The following is a 16,297-nucleotide window of genomic DNA, read 5'->3' as shown; positions in this document are numbered from 1 at the left end:
TAATCTTTACTTTTTTCTTTTCAACAAAGGATAAAGCATGATCCATTGTTTTGTATTATCATAAGCTCTTATGTCCACAGCTAGTTTTTCTTCAAGGTTTATTAAATACCTTTGTGCCATGTGACTGGGGTTTTCTTTCTTTAACAAAGGTGGAATCAGTCTTTGGGGCTTAGAATGAATTTTATTCCCTGGGTCTATGACTTTTTGGAAATGAGAATGTTCTTACGGTGGGATTTCTCTCTCCCACCAAATTTGCAATCTGGTCCTCTGCCCAAATTTGTGGATTCATTAACCAGCCCAGTCGAATAAATATTTGAAATATCTTTCAAATCTCAGAGGCCTTGCATGTCTTGAGTATTCAGTGCCATTCAGAGCAGACAAAAGCCGGGGAGCCATATCAACCATTTAGGCATACAGTCTGATTTAAATGAACACAGAAAAAGGAATTAGAAAACAGGGTTGATGGGAAAGCCTGTCCATTTGCTTATAAAATCTTGAATATCTGAGTATACTTTTCATCTGTAATGTGAAACCAGGCAAAATGGACATTCAGCCTGATATAGTGATTGTGAAGTGGCTATAGGGAAATCAGGTGGAAGTAAAACTTTGGGAGAAAAAAACTTTCAAGGGCTGTTGAAGCCGTCCTGGGCAACATGACATTGCTATAACATCAAAAGGATTTAACTGAAGCTTGTTTTCATTGCCTTGATAATTTGATGAATTGGTCATTTGGCAAATGAGTCTACAGAGGTGGTTCTCAAACTCAAGCGTACCTAAGAATCACCAGGAGGCCTTGTTAAACTAGACTTTTGGACCCCATCCCAGATTTTCCGATTTAGTAATTCTGGGGCGGAGCCCAGGAATTTGCATTTCTAACAGGTTTCCTTCCGGAAGGTGCTGACGCTGCTGGTCTGGGCCCATGTTTTGAGAGTCACTGCTCCAAAGTGCAGCTCTTAACCTCAGCACTCTCTTTAAGGCCCTTTAAGAACAGCTACTGTTTATTGAGCACTTATGTACCAGGTTCTGTCCTCAATTCATTATATATGCTAAAGCATTAAAACCTCACCAGAGCTCTTTAAAGTAGGGCCTATTGTGACCACCGTGTTACATATGGGGGAACCGAGGCACAGTCTGCCACACAGAGAGGTTCAATAACTTGCCTGAGGTCACACAGCGAGGAATTTGCGCAGTCAACTCCTACTCATCTTTCAGGTCAGAGGTCAGAGGTCCCCTCCTCCAAGAAGCCCTCCCTGACCACCTTGTCTGGGTCAGGCATCTCCTCTGGGCTCCTCCAACCCCCTGAGCTTCCCCCATCACAACCTTTATCATCATCATCATTATTATTCCAGAACTCCTCAACCACACACTGAAGTAGAGAGAATGGTATAATAAGCCCCCAAGAAGCCATCACTCAGCTCTAACAGTTATCAGCTTTCTGCCATAGAACAATGTTTTTCATAGTGGGAACCAACTCACCAGAGGGTCGTGAATCAAGTTTATCACAGAGGTTCTCATTCCTAATTGCGCATTGGTATGCCTGGGGAGCTTTACAAGACACTAAAGATCAGCTTTCACTCAGATATTCTAATTTAATTGGTCTGGGATGGGGTCTGAGCACTGGGATATTTAAAATCCTCCAGGTGGTTCTAATGTGCAATCAGGGTTGGGAGGTTGAGAACTACACATATAGTGGGTTGAGTTCAGAATTCATTTGTAGTTAACTAGACGAGTACAAGACAGAAAATAGCAGAATGTATGGCACATAGTAAGGGTATGTGAAACTTCTGTTTCAGGTATATGTGGATGTAATTTCAGATTAGACATGCGTACTGGGTCTCAGTGTAAATATGTACTGGATTTCCTACTGTAGGTTGCAGTTAGAAAAGACTGAAAAATTACTACATGATAATATAAACTTCACAAGGGCAGGGACTTTGTTTTCTTTTACTGCTGTATCTCCAGGGCACATAATAAATGCTCAGGAAATTTGTAGTATCAAAGTATGTGACCAATCTTCATCTCCCGTTAGCATATAGTATATGCTCAATAAATATATATTGAATAAATGAACAAATAAATAACAAATGCTTATCTCCTCTGGTTCTTGGTAGGTGCTCAATAAATATTTTTTGGATAAATGAATGAATAAATAACCAATCTCCGATCTCCCCGGCACATAGTAGGCATTCAGTAAAAAACTTTTGTGAACAAACAAAGGCTGTATCTCCATTTCCCCCTGCTACATTGTAGGTGCTCAATAAATATTTTGGGGAAAAAAATGAGTAAATGACTGGCCCTCCACCACATCTGGCACATAGTAGGCCCTCAATAAATATTTATTAGACAAATGGATAAATGATCCTCCATCTTCCCCTAACACATAGTAGGTACTGATAAAGTTATTAAGTAAATTAATGATTATATGCCTTCCGGCATACAATAGGCCCTCAATAAACATTTATTGCATAAATGAATAAAGGACTCCCTGTGCACCTCCCCTAGCACATGGTAGATGCTCAATAAATGAGTGACTTTTCATCTCCCTAGATTTCCAGAACTACCTACGGACACAGACAGGGAATACAACCACTATTAACATCATCATCTGTACTGTGGACTACCTCCTGCGGCTTCAGGTGAGGATGTGAGGCCGTCCAGGTGTGACCCGGGTCGGGGTCTGTTGGGCCATGGTTGGCACCAGCAGCCCCTCACACTGTGTCTGCCCCCCAGGAATCCATCAGCGACTTCTACTGGTACTACTCGGGCAAGGATGTCATTGAGGAGCAGGGCAAGAGGAACTTTTCCAAGGCCATGTCGGTGGCTAAACAGGTGTTCAACAGCCTCACCGAATACATTCAGGTAGGGCTCGCCCGCTGGGGCGGGGCGGGGCAGTTCCGCATCCCGCGCCCTGCCTCGTGCTCACGTAGAGCCTCTCTCTGCCCCACAGGGGCCCTGCACCGGGAACCAGCAGAGTCTAGCGCACAGCCGCCTCTGGGACGCCGTGGTGGGATTCCTGCACGTGTTTGCCCACATGATGATGAAGCTCGCTCAGGTTCGGGCCTCTCTGTTCTTCATCCAACTGCTTCCAGGCGTCCCCCAACTGGCACGTTTCCGAGTTTTGTCCCATCGGTCCGTGTCGCACCCCAGTGCTCCCGGCAGGTTGCAGACTGGCGCTTCTCCGTGGCCAAATCCATCTTTCTTCTGGATTGGCTCTCTCCATGACCCCGCCTCCTCCTCTGCCACCGCCAGTCGGCTGGTTATCCATCTACAGTTCCCTTGGTCTGACGTTTGGGGCCCGCCGGCTCTGGTCCAGAGCTCCTCTATGATTGGTTGGTGCTCTTTCCTCTCTGATGAGGTCACCCAGATTCGGACAGGACTAGGGATAGGATGAGGGTAGGCTTCTAGATCTGGGCCTGGGGCTGAAGGGGTGTTTTGCTTCTTTATTCTGCTTGCGGCAGATGACATCTATCCAGGGCATCCATGATGTAAGGTCCCTGTCGAGCCCCGTCTCCCATCTCTAGCATCTTCGTGCTCCCCTTTTCCCCACCACCCCCGCCCCTTTGCAGCCTTGTCAATGCCTCACAAACACCTTATCCATTTGCTCTGCTTCTGTCTGGTACACATATTCAAGGCTGCCATATGCGCTGCAGCAGGGCCCAGCATCTGAAACGGCACCATCCACATCCTAAACATCATACATATATCGGTGTATTTATTACAGTAGTTTTCCAGCAGATGGCAATATTCTGTATATTATAATTTCCCAACAGGAAAGAGTCTTGAAGAAGGGAAGCCTTTTTCTAATTTACTCAAAGGTGCCACAGGGGCTGGCAGAAACCCTGTCTGGTGTCATCTGACCTTTTGAAAGGAGTTGAACTTAAGAATGCAATTTCTTAGTGTCAGTGAGTTCAAGTGGGGCTGTTGATGTAATCTTAAAATTCTAGAGGATATTGGTATCTTAATGTAGAGTTCCAAATCCTGCAGAATTAATGCCTCAGCCATAGTCTAGGTTAAATTGCAAGGGCTAGAAATCCAATTCAAAATGGTAGCTTACAAAAAAAGAATAAAAAGAAAAGAATTTATCAATTCACATCACAGATCAGATCCAGGGCCTATAGTGCTGTTAGTAGAAATGTCCCTCTCCTCTCTAGCTTCATTCTCAAGCAGGTGCTCCCCACGGGCTGGGAAAATGATGCCCTGGGCTTTCATGAGCTCCACTAACAGCTCCAGAGGGAAGAGAACACCTCTTTAGATCCAGGAAAAGATCTGCCATATTCTCTTATTGGACTACTAGGTCACATGCCCATTCCTGAACCAATCACCCTGGCCAGGGGAAAGAAAGCTCTGATTGGCCAGTCCTGGTTATATACCCACCCCTAGAACCCGGAAGATGGGGTTAGTCCCATATGCTCTGAGAGTGGGATTGTTGAGAGAATCAAGGGGCTACATCATGGACAGGCACACACCACAGGACTCACCCATTTTAGGATCTTGAGATCCTGGAATGTTGGAATCTTAGAGTCAGAATGCAGAGCTTTGGAACTGTGGAAATGTGTTAGGATTAGAATCAGCAACTCTAGAACTAGCATGGGGTAGAAGGAGACTTACATCCCATTTATCTGGTACCCTTCCCCTTCCTCCATTTCATTAGGTAGAACTATATGAAATTACCACTTTGTTGGTGAGAAATGACTGAAGACTGGCAATTTTATGTAGCTCAACCTAATACAAATAGGGACCATGGGGCAGAACTTTGACCATGTTGGAGACTTCTGTGGGCCCTACATGAGACACTGTGACAGGAGAGCCATTCTTCCCAAATGGCTTACCAGAAAGCACATAGCTGTGTCCCACAGCCTTCTTCCTGAACCCAGAGTCCTACTTTTTCTATCCCACATTCATTCAACAAACATGTGTCAAGCACCCACCATAGGCCAGGCGCAGTGCTGAACTCTCATCCCTTCCCAGATCTGTGTCACTGTCCCCAGCATTTGCCCCTGTCCGTCTCTGTCTCTCTTGGTTCCAAGCATCTGCTCTCAGATCCCCATACTCCTCCAAGTCCTCCTTGCCTGCCAGCCCTTGTCCTTACACGTCACCTGTTGGGCCCACTTCCCCCAAAGTGCCAATCCCACCCCACAGTCTTGTCTCTCTGCCTTTTCCCCTGCTTCCGAGGAACATGTCTGGACTCGGGTCCCCTCGGAGGTAAGAGGGGGAAAGAAAAGGGGTCATAGGGCCTGCTGGGTGGGTGGAAGCAGCTGGAGGTGAGGGAGGCATCTCTGCTGAGAAGAGCCCTCACGAAGCTGGGATGTGGGGTTTCTAGGACTCGAGCCAGATCGAGCTGTTGAAGGAGCTGCTGGATCTACAGAAGGACATGGTGGTGATGTTGCTGTCACTACTAGAAGGTAAACTCCTAGTGGGTGGGGGTAAGGGGAGGGTACAAATGTTCAGATGATCCTGAAAATGGCCCTCTGAGACCCAGGAGAGCCTAACCTTCAACCCCATCTGATATCATGTGAGGGTCAATGCATTTAAGTTGCTATAAGAAGCCCAGCAAACATTTATTGGGCACTTATTATGTGCCAGGTCCTGACTGTAGATATAGTAATTTATTGAATTGCCAGAGAAATCTTAATTAGGTGGGTGGCCTGGACACTTTTTAAAATTTATGCACTGAATATTTATTTATTTATTTATTTATTTGCTGAATATGTCAGTTAGCTCTTGCTGCCTAACAAATATCCCCAAAACGTAGTGATTTAAAACAACCATAATTTATTACTAATTAATAAAATTATTTAACTTGTAGACAAAGACTTTTTTCTATAGAGGTTCATAACAGCATCCTCATTCTTTTATATGGCTGCATAGTACTAATTGCATGGGGATACAGTGATTCATTTAACCACACCCCTATCAATGGACATTCAAGGTTCTTAAAAAACATTTTGCTATTACAAACCATGTTGCAATGAATAATCCTCCTACAATGTTTTAAATTTTTGGTAACTAGTCATCAGCTTTTAAAAATCAGATTTAAAGGGACTTCCCTGGTGGCACAGTGGTTAAGAATCCACCTGCCAATGCAGGGGACATGGGTTCCAACCCTGGTCCGGGAAGATCCCACATGCCGCGGAGCAACTGAGCCTGTGCGCCACAACTACTGAGCCTGTGCTCTAGAGCCCGTGAGCCACAACTACTGAGCCCGTGTACCTAGAGCCCGTGCTCCACAACAGGAGAAGCCACCGCAAGGAGAAGCCCACACACCGCAAGGAAGAGTAGCCCCCCCTCACCACAACTAGAGAAAGCCCGCGCACAGCAACAAAGACCCAACACAGCCAAAAATAATCAATTAATTTTTTAAAAATCCGATTTAAAAATCAAAAATCCCTTTAAACATTTATCTTGAAAAATTGAAAGATTCGGTGACCACGCGTCCACATTCTCACATGGGAAAAATCAGCTGAACTGGATTAAATAACTGTCATATCAATGTTCAATCTGATTTTGATGACTGCACTATGATTATATAAGAGAATGTCCTCGTCTTTAAGAATATATATGTGGAAATGTTTAGGGGTAAAAAGGCCTCGTGTCTGCAGCTTAGTCCTTAATGGTTCCGTGAAAAAAAATAGGGAGAGGTATTATAAAGCAAACATGGCAAAATGTAAACAATTGATGAATCTGGAATACATGAGGGTCCCCTTGCACTATTCTTGTGAGCTACATGTAAATTTGAAATTATATGAAAATTGAAAGGTGCAAAAAGAAGCTGGAGCCAGTTTGGGGAGTTCCCTGGCGGTCCAGTGGTTAGGGTTCGGGGTTTTCACTGCTGTGGCCCGGGTTCAGTCCCTGGTGGCAGAAGTAAGATCCCGCAAGCTGTGTGGCACAGCCAAAAAATAAATGAATAAACATAAATATAAATAAAATTCTGTTAAAAAAAAGAAGTTGGAACCAGTTTGCTTTAGAGGGGGTGTGGGGTCCCAGTTTACCACAGTCTCCACCTCTCCCTGTTGTCTTGTCTTTGGCCTACCTCACTCATCTGTGGACCCGCCTGGCCTCTGTGGGCTAGTGGAAGGCTTAGGTGGTGTGAGCTCTGAGGTCATGCAGCTCTGGGTTCAAGTCCTCCCCACCCCCTTACTGGCTGTGTAAACCTGAGTTTGAGACTTTCTCTGAGTCTGTTTCCTCATCTATAAAAATGAATAGTGACACACGTTCCTTACAAAGATGAGGTCGTGTCAGTGCAGCACTTGGCATGGCATCTGGACCCGCCATTAGTTTATGCCATTGTTATCTTTGTTGATGACTCCCCCAGCTATCCGGGGAGGAGGACATAGACAGAATCAGCCAGGTTCACACCTGATGCTGAGGCAGATCAGAAAGTGACCCTTGCCCTCTGAGGGGAGGTACAGGAGCTGGCCAGGGAAGCTTCCACCAGCACAGTGGATCCTGGTGGCTCCTGAGCTGGAGAGGGAGGCAAGCCCAATGGGGATCCAGAAAGGAGGCTCTGTTGAGCCACACTGACCTGGGGCTGCCTGCAGGGAACGTGGTGAACGGCATGATTGCCCGGCAGATGGTGGACATGCTTGTGGAATCCTCATCCAATGTGGAGATGATCCTCAAGTTCTTCGACATGTTCCTGAAACTCAAGGACATTGTGGGCTCTGAGGCCTTCCAGGACTACGTCACTGATCCCCGTGGCCTCATCTCCAAGAAGGACTTCCAGAAGGTGAGTACTGGAAGGCGGATGGGTGGAGTGCCAAGTGCCAGTCATGCCCTTCCTGGCTGCCTGCTGTAGGCAAGAGACTTCTCTGGATGCCTCAGTTTCCTTATCTGTAAAATGGGGATAAAACCATCCTTGGACTTGTTTTGAAGACGAAATGCATTAACACAAATGAAAACCTTATTTCTATTATCATTATTAACAGTCATAATATTATCATTATTATAAATAGAGATCAGTTATTCAGTTGATAAACATCTATTGGGTTTCTCCTCTGTGTTGGGCTCTGTGCTGGTACCATGGACACAGCAATGACTGAGACAGACACAGCCCTGCCTTCATGGGGCTTATAGACTAACGGGAGAGGCAGTCACTAATGACCATTGCAGGTCTAAATAATGAGGCTGTTAGGAGGGAAAAGCAGGAACCAGCTCTGTCCAGAAGCCCACTCACCTGCCTCTGCCAACCCTTCCACCCCAGGTAAGCCACTCATCCGCTCTAAGCCTCAGGCTCTTCTGTGAAATGGGACTAAGATAATAACATTAACTGTTTCACAGGACTGCTTTGAGGTTAGGCAGTGGGTGAACAGAGCCTGGACAGTGCCTGGAACACAGGAGAGTACAAGAGATGTTACCTATTATTACTATTATTACTGCCAGATCTTTTCCATCACCATTTTGTTAAATTTTTCTTTTGAAATAACTTCAGTCTTATGGAGGAGTTGCAGGAACAGTACATAAAATTTCTGAATACCTTTTCACCCGGATTGCCCAAATGTTAGCTTTTTTAAAAATTTATTTATTTATTTATTTATTTATTTATTTGGCTGTGCTGGGTCTTAGTTGCAGCACAAGGGTCTTCGTTGCGGTGTGCGGGATCTTTTAGTTGCAGCATATGGGATCTTTAATTGCGGCATGCAGGCTCTTAGTTGCGGCGTGTGGGATCTAGTTCCCTGACCAGGGACCCCTGCATTGGGAGCTCGGAATCTCAGCCACTGGACCACCAGGGAAGTCCCCCAAATGTTAACTTTTTACCTCATTTGCTCTATCATGATTCCTCTTTACCTCTAAATACTTCAGTGTGTATCTCCTGAGAACAAGTTCATTCCCTTACATAACCACAAAACAATTATGCAAATCAGGAAACCAACACTGAGACAATCCTGCTATCTACAGACTTTATTCAGTTTTTGCTCTTGAAGAAATTTTTTTCCTTGTCAAGGATCCAGTCCAGGATCAGGGATTGCACTTAGGCATCCTGTCTCTTTAGCTCCCTTCAATCTGGAACCCTTCCTTGATCTGTCTTTGCCTCTTATGATCTTGATATTTTTGAAAAATAGAGGCCAGTTGTTTTATAGGATGGCCCTCAGTGTGGGTTTGTCTGAGTTTTCCTTGTGATTCGATTCAGGTTATACGCCTTTGGCAGGACTATCAGAGGAGGGCTATGTCTTTCTCAGTGCGTCGTATCAGGAGGCATGTGATGTTGGTTCTTCCCATTACAGTTGGTGTTAGCTTGGTCACATGGTGAAGGTGGTGTTTACCAGAGTCTCCACTGTAATGATACTGTCGTTCCCCTTGGTATCTTGTGAAGATGTGCTTTGAGACTATGTAAATATCCTGCGCACCCTCTCAGGGTTACCATCTATCAGTGATACTTGTCTCCACGATTATTACTATGGCAGTTGATAAATGGTGGTTTTCTAATTTCCCTGTACCCTTTACCTTTACCAGGTACCTTTTTTCATTTTATTGCAGTATGGTTGACTTACCATATTGCAATAAAATGTTGTGTTAATTTCTACAGTATAGCAAAGTGATTCGGTTATACATATATATATATATATTCTTTTTCATATTCTTTTCCATTATGTTTGATCACCACAGGATATTGAGTATAGTTCCCTGTGCTATAGAGTAGGACCTTGTTGTTTATCCATCCTACATGTAATAGTTTGGATCTGCTAATCCCAAACTACCAATCCTTCCCTCCCCCACCTCCCCCTCTCCCTTGGCAACCACAAGTCTGTTCTCTATATCCGTGAGTCTGTTTCTGTTTCACAGATATGTTCATTTGTGTCATATTTTAGATTCACACATAAGTGCTATCATATGGTATTTGTCTTTCTCTTTCTGACTTAGTTTGCTTAGTATGATAATCTCTAGGTTCATCCATGTTGCTGCAAATGTCATTATTTTATTCTTTTTTATGGCTGAGTAATATTCCACTGTATATTTGGACCACATCTTCTTTATCCATTCATCTGTCAATGGACATTTAGGTTGTTTCCATGTCCTGGCTATTGTAAATAGTGCTGCTATGAACATAGGGGTGCATGTATCTTTTTGAAATATAGTTTTGTCTGGGTGTATGCCCAGGAGTAGGATTGCTGGATCATATGGCAACTCTATTTTTAGTTCTATGAGAATCCTCCATACTGTTTTCCATAGTGGCTGCACCAATTTACATTCCCACCAACAGTGTAAGAGGGTTCCCTTTTCTCCACACATTAGGTACCATTTTACTGTAAGGAAGAGTTTTTGCCTTCTCCTCCATTTATTTATTTGCTTGTTTGTTTGTTCATTCATTCATTCATTCATTTGTATGGGTATAGACTCATGGCTTTTTATTTTATTCTAGAGATTGCAATCACTGTTGTCCGTCAGCATTTAAATAAACCCAGGGTCTCCTGAGTTGAATACAAAGTGCCCCATGCCTCCCAGTTGTCCTCTGAGAGCCTCCCTGCCTCTCTCTCTCCCCGCTTCTCAGCCACGCCTCCCAAGAGCTATCTACCCTCGCTCACTCCTTTCTCACCTCCCACTCCTTCTCTGATTCGGGGCTTCTGTCCCTGTCACTCTCCTGAAACTACGCCAGCTAAGATCATCAGTGATCTCTTCACCCTAAATCTCTCCTCTGACTTGTCATCTTGGCAGCATTTGCCACAGTCGGCCATTTCCTCCCCCTCGGCAATGCCTTGCTCCCCTGGGCGTCTGTGCCACGCATTCGTGGGACCCTCACCTTCCCTGCCAATCCCTCACAGCGTTTTTTTTTTTTTAAACATCTTTATTGGAGTATAATTGCTTTACAATGGTGTGTTACTTTCTGCTTTATAACAAAGTGAATCAGCTATACATATACATATATCCCCATATCTCCTCCCTCTTGCGTCTCCCTCCCTCCCACCCTCCCTATCCCACCCATCTAGGTGGTCACAAAGCACCAAGCTGATCTCCCTGTGCTATGCGGCTGCTTCCCACTAGCTATCTGTTTTACATTTGGTAGTGTATATATGTCCATGCCACTCTCTCACTTCGTCCCAGCTTACCCTTCCCCCTCCCCGTGTCCTCAAGTCCGTTCTTTAGTAAGTCTGCATCTTTATTCCTGTCGCCCTCTCAGCCTCTTAAACATCGCTGTCCCTGAGCCCTGCACCTTCAGGAAGAAGAGCTAATATGTATGATGTTCTCACTCTGTGCCAGGTCCTGTGTGTAAATGAATGTTAATTTACAGTAACCCTTAGGTAGTAAGGACTTTTTTTTTTTTGGCTGCGTTGGGTCTTCGTTGCTGCGCGCGGGCTTTCTCTAGTTGCGGTGAGCGGGGACTACTCTTTGTTGCGGGGCGCGGGCTTCTCACTGTGGTGGCTTCTCTTGTTGTGGACCACAGGCTCTAGGCGTGTGGGCTTCAGTAGTTGCGGCTCATGGGCTCTAGAGCGCAGGCTCAGTAGTTGTGGCGCACGGGCTTAGTTGCTCCCGCGGCATGTGGGATCTTCCTGGACCAGGGCTCGAACCCGTGTCCCCTGCATTGGCGGATTCTTAACCACTGGACCACCAGGGAAGTCCCAGTAAGGACTATTTTTTATTCCCATTTTGCAGAAGTGGAAAATGAGGCACAGGAAGGTTAAAGTGCTGTGCTTAAGGTCACACAACTGATAAGTAACAAAGCTGGGATTAGAACTCAGGCAGTCTGGCTCCAGAGTACACTGCCTCCAGATTCATCCACTAATCTAGCCTAATAAACAGTCAATGAGCACCTCCTGGGTGCCAGGCCCTCTCTGGGGAGTCCCAGCTCGACTCTCAAGACTGGCAGGTTAGGGTGAGAGTCTCAGTAGGGACTGCAAGAGAACCAAAAACGACGATGCAGGAGCTAAAGTCCCATCATTTATAATTTTAAAATGACTCTACTCAGCAAAGGAAACCATCGACAAAAAAAAAAAGGCAACTTACGGAATGGAAGAAAATATTTGCCAACCACATATTTAATACGGGGTTAATATCCAAAATATACAAAGAAGTCATTATAGCTCAAAAGCAATAAAACCAATAACCCAATTTAAAAATGGGCAAAGGACCTGAATAGACATTTTTCCAAAGAAGACATACGAATGGCCAACAGGTACAAGAAAAGGTGCTAAATATCACTAATCATCAGGAAAGTGCAAATCAAAACCACAGTGAGATGTCACCTCACATCTGTTAGGATGGGTGTTATCAAAAAAACAAGAGATAACAAGTGTGGCAAGGATGTAGAGAAAAGGGAATCTTTGTCCATTGTTGGTGGGAACTGGTGTAAACTGGTGCAACCACTATGGAAAACAGAATGGAAGTTCCTCAGGAAATTAAAAACAGAACTACAGTAGGACCCAGGAATCCCATTTCTGGGTATCTATCCAAAGGAAATGAGACTATAATTGCAAAGTGATGTTTGCACTCTCACATTCATTGCAGCATTATTCACAATAGCCAAGGTGTGAAATCAACCTAAGTATCTGTCAATGGATGAATGGATAAAGAAGATGTGGTATGTGTGTATGTGTGTGTGTGAAATATCATTCAGCCTTGGATAAGGCTGGAAATCTTGTCATTTGCAGCAACATGGATGAACCTGGAGGGCATTATGCTAAGTGAAATAAGCCAGCCAGAGAAAGACAAATACTGCATGGTATCACTTATGTGAAATCTAAAAATAAAAGTCAAACTCAGAAACAGAGAGTAGAAAAGTGAGTGGTTTCCATAAGCTGGGAGGTGGTGGAAAAAGGGAGAGGTTGGTGAAAGGGTACAAACTTTCAGTTATAAGGTGAATTTTTAAAAACTGGGTAAAGATCCCTCCTGACTATTCAGGGTTTCACAAATCACAAGATTTGATGTCATGTACACAACATTTTGTAGCTCAATATCTGTTTCACAAAGTCACAAACAATCTGTAACTTTAAAAGTGCATTGGCTTTATTTTTTGAATAAATAATACATTCACATAATTTTTAGAGTAAAATATAACAAAGTATGAAGTGTGAGAAGTCTCATTCCCACCCCTCTCTCAACCTACGCTTCCTTCACCCCCACTGCTGTGAGTAAGCATTAGTTTCTTTTGTATCCTTCTATCATTTTCTCCAGATATTATTTTCCTCTTTTCTTACATAATAGGTAGTAAGCTATATACATTGGCCTGTATCACTTAACAATATATTCTAGAGATATAGGGAGTGTCCTGATTATTTTTTATAGGTATCCAGTACTCCACTTTGTGTATATATTATGGTTTATTTGATTATTCCCTGTTGATGGACACTCACTTTTTCCCAGTCTTTTGCCATTACAACACATGCTGTCATTAGGGCGGCCATGGATAGTTGTGCAAGTTGTGCACTGTACAAAGGTGCCGTTTATAGGACAGATATTGTAAATTTGTACTGCTGATTTCCAGCAGATGGAAGTAAGAGTGTTGAGGAAGGCTCTATATGGGCCACTAGCAATGCTGGCTAGAACAATTACCTTTGTATGTACATCATTTTGTACGTGCAGTTATATCTAAAGGTAAACTTCCAAAAGTGGGATTGCTGGGTTAAAGGGTAAATGCGTTTGTCATTCGGACAGATCTTGCCGTGCATTTTTCCTTCTCATTAGCAAAATGTGAGACTGCCTGTTTTCCCACAGCCTCACCACCAGACCGCATTGTCAAATATTTGGATTTTTGCCAATCTGATAGGTGAAAAGGGGTACTGAGTGCAGTTTTAATTCACATTTCTCCTGTTACGAGTGTAATTAGGCATCTTTTCATGTTACTTCTTTTGTATTACTTGTTCAGTGAACTGACCATGGCTTTGGCTTACTTTTCTTTTGGGATGTTGGTGTTTTTCTTCTTGATTTCTATATTTGGCTGATTATAACTTTGTTAGTGATATGAGGTGTACTTCTTTTTTCTAGTTCATCATTTGTCTTTTGACTTTCTTATGGTGGTTTGTTTTGTTGGTTGGTTGGTTGGTTGGTTGGCTGGTTGGCTTTGGGGGGAGAGGGTTGGCCATGCATAAGACTTGATTTTTATGTAGAAAATCATTTAAAATATTTTATTAATTTTTAACAGAATAGATAATACAGGGATACAGTCCTTTTGTAGATAAATTCAGAACTTATAGCTATGGTTGAGGTTATCTTTGGTCCCCACACCCAACCCTACTCTCATCCCGCCTCTTCAAAGGCTGCCACAGTTATCCTCTTGATGTTCATATCTCTGGACATTTATTTCTGCATTTCCGTTCATATGTAAATCTGCACTGAAAAATATATAGAGGGCTTCCCTGGTGGCGCAGTGGTTAAGAATCTGCCTGCCAATGCAGGGGACACTGGTTTGATCCCTGGTCCGGGAATAGCCCACATGCCATGGAGCAACCAAGCCCGTGTGCCACAACTACTGAGCCTGCGCTCTAGAGCCCGCGAGCCACAACTACTGAAGCCAGTGTGCCACAACTACTGAAGCCTGCGTGCCTAGAGACTGTGCTCTGCAACAGAAACCACCGCAATGAGAAGCCCGTGCACCACAACAAAGAGTAACCCCCGCTCTCAGCAACTAGAGAAAACTCGCGTGCAGCAGCAAAGACCCAATGCAGCCAAAAATTAAATAAATGAATAAATAAATAAATTTATTTAAAAAAGAAAAATATATAGAATTATTTTAGGGTTTCCCAAGTTCTTCGTGGTTGACAGTGTTCTTGACAGTCTGCAAAACATGTCTCCAATGGTAAGTACTTTGCAGATTCCAAAACATCTACTACACTTTGGAAAGCCCTTCCTGGTGGGTGAAAACACATTTCAGGCTACTAATTTATTCTTAGTTAGTACTATTTTGTGGTTTTCTTTATTGTTTTTTATTAGCAAATGTTTTTGTACCTATCTCTAAATTAAAAGACTTCCTTTAAAAAAACATCTTTATTGAGATATAATTCATATGCTATAAAATTCACCCATTTAAAAGGTACAATTTAATGTTTTTTTGATATATTCACAGAATTGTGCAACCATCGCTACAATGTAATTAGAACATTTTAATCACCCCAAAAAGAAACCCCATACCTTTTAGCAGTCACTTCCATTTCCCCCACTCAGGCCCCTGGCAGCTAATCTACTTTCTGTCTCTATAGATTTGCCTCTTCTGGACACTTCATGTAAATGGAACTGTACAATACATGGTCTTAAAAAGCTTTCCTTCTATTTAACGAACCACAATATCATTATCACTCCTAACTAAAAACAAAGCAATAAAGACAAAATGAAAAAGATCCATAGTTCATTAAATCATCAAATGTCTGGCCAATGTTCACATTTCCAGATCTTCTAAAGACCACATATAATTTTTTGTAATTTCTTTGCAGCAGGATCCAAACAAGGCCACCCAGTGCTACTGGTGGCTATTTCTTAAATTCTCCTTTTTTTTAAAAAAAATTATCTACTTATTTATTTTTGGCTGCGTTGGGTCTCCGTTGCTACGCGTGGGCTTTCTCCAGTTGCGGAGAGCGGGGGCTACTCTTTGTTGCGGAGTGCAGGCTCCAGTAGTTGTGGTGCACGGGCTTAGTTGCTCCACAACATGTGGGATCTTCCCAGGCCAGAGTTCCAACCTGTGTCCCCTGCATAGGCAGGCAGATTCTTAACCACTGTGCCACCAGGGAAGTCCCTGGTTGCTCTTTCTTTAAACCTCCTTTTATCTACTGCTGCCCCTCCATCACTTTTCCCTCACCTGGCAGTTTATCTGATGGATACCTGGGTTGCTGGTCATGTAGAGCAGCGCTGCCCGATAGAAATACAATGAGAGCAACACATATAATCAAGAAATTTCTGGGACTTCCCTGGTGGTCCAGTGGTTAAGAATCCACCTTCCAATGCAGGGGACGCGGGTTTGATCCCTGGTCGGGGGAACTAAGATCCCGTATGCCATGGGGCAACTAAGCCCACGCACTGCAGCTACTGAGCCCACGCGCTCTGGAGCTCTCGCACCACTAGATAGAAGCCCACGTGCCGCAACGAAGAGCCCGCGCACTGCAAGGAAAGATCCCGCGTGCCGCAACTAAGACCCAACACAGCCAAAAATAAGTAAATAAATATTTTTTAAAAAAAGAAATTTCTAATACCTACACTTAAAAAAAGAAGTAAAAAGAAACACGTGAAATTATTTTTAACAATGTTTTATTTAACCTACTCTACCAAAATAATATTTCAACATATAGTCAATGTAAAAATTATCAGATATCTTAAATTCTTTTTTTATACTAAGCCTTTTTTTTTAAAAGGAACATTTATTTATTTATTTATTGGGCTG

General features: G+C 43.5%; 1 protein-coding gene across 2 annotated transcripts in view; it reads left to right on the top strand.

Moving 5' to 3' along the window:
* RYR1 (ryanodine receptor 1) overlaps window positions 1-16,297 on the top strand; it is a 116,670-nt gene that overhangs the window by 78,731 nt on the left and 21,642 nt on the right. For both annotated transcript variants that reach the window (XM_036832499.1, XM_036832498.1), the window contains 5 exons: window positions 2,548-2,636; window positions 2,731-2,859; window positions 2,948-3,052; window positions 5,321-5,402; window positions 7,539-7,726. In XM_036832499.1, the coding sequence (XP_036688394.1) occupies window positions 2,548-2,636; window positions 2,731-2,859; window positions 2,948-3,052; window positions 5,321-5,402; window positions 7,539-7,726 (593 nt within the window). The remainder of the gene's footprint in view (window positions 1-2,547; window positions 2,637-2,730; window positions 2,860-2,947; window positions 3,053-5,320; window positions 5,403-7,538; window positions 7,727-16,297) is intronic.

The sequence above is a fragment of the Balaenoptera musculus genome, chromosome 19 (assembly GCF_009873245.2).
Source record: "Balaenoptera musculus isolate JJ_BM4_2016_0621 chromosome 19, mBalMus1.pri.v3, whole genome shotgun sequence".
Classification (NCBI taxonomy): domain Eukaryota; kingdom Metazoa; phylum Chordata; class Mammalia; order Artiodactyla; family Balaenopteridae; genus Balaenoptera; species Balaenoptera musculus.
The sequence above is the reverse complement of the archived record's forward strand: the minus strand, read 5'-3'. Positions and strand labels throughout refer to the sequence as shown.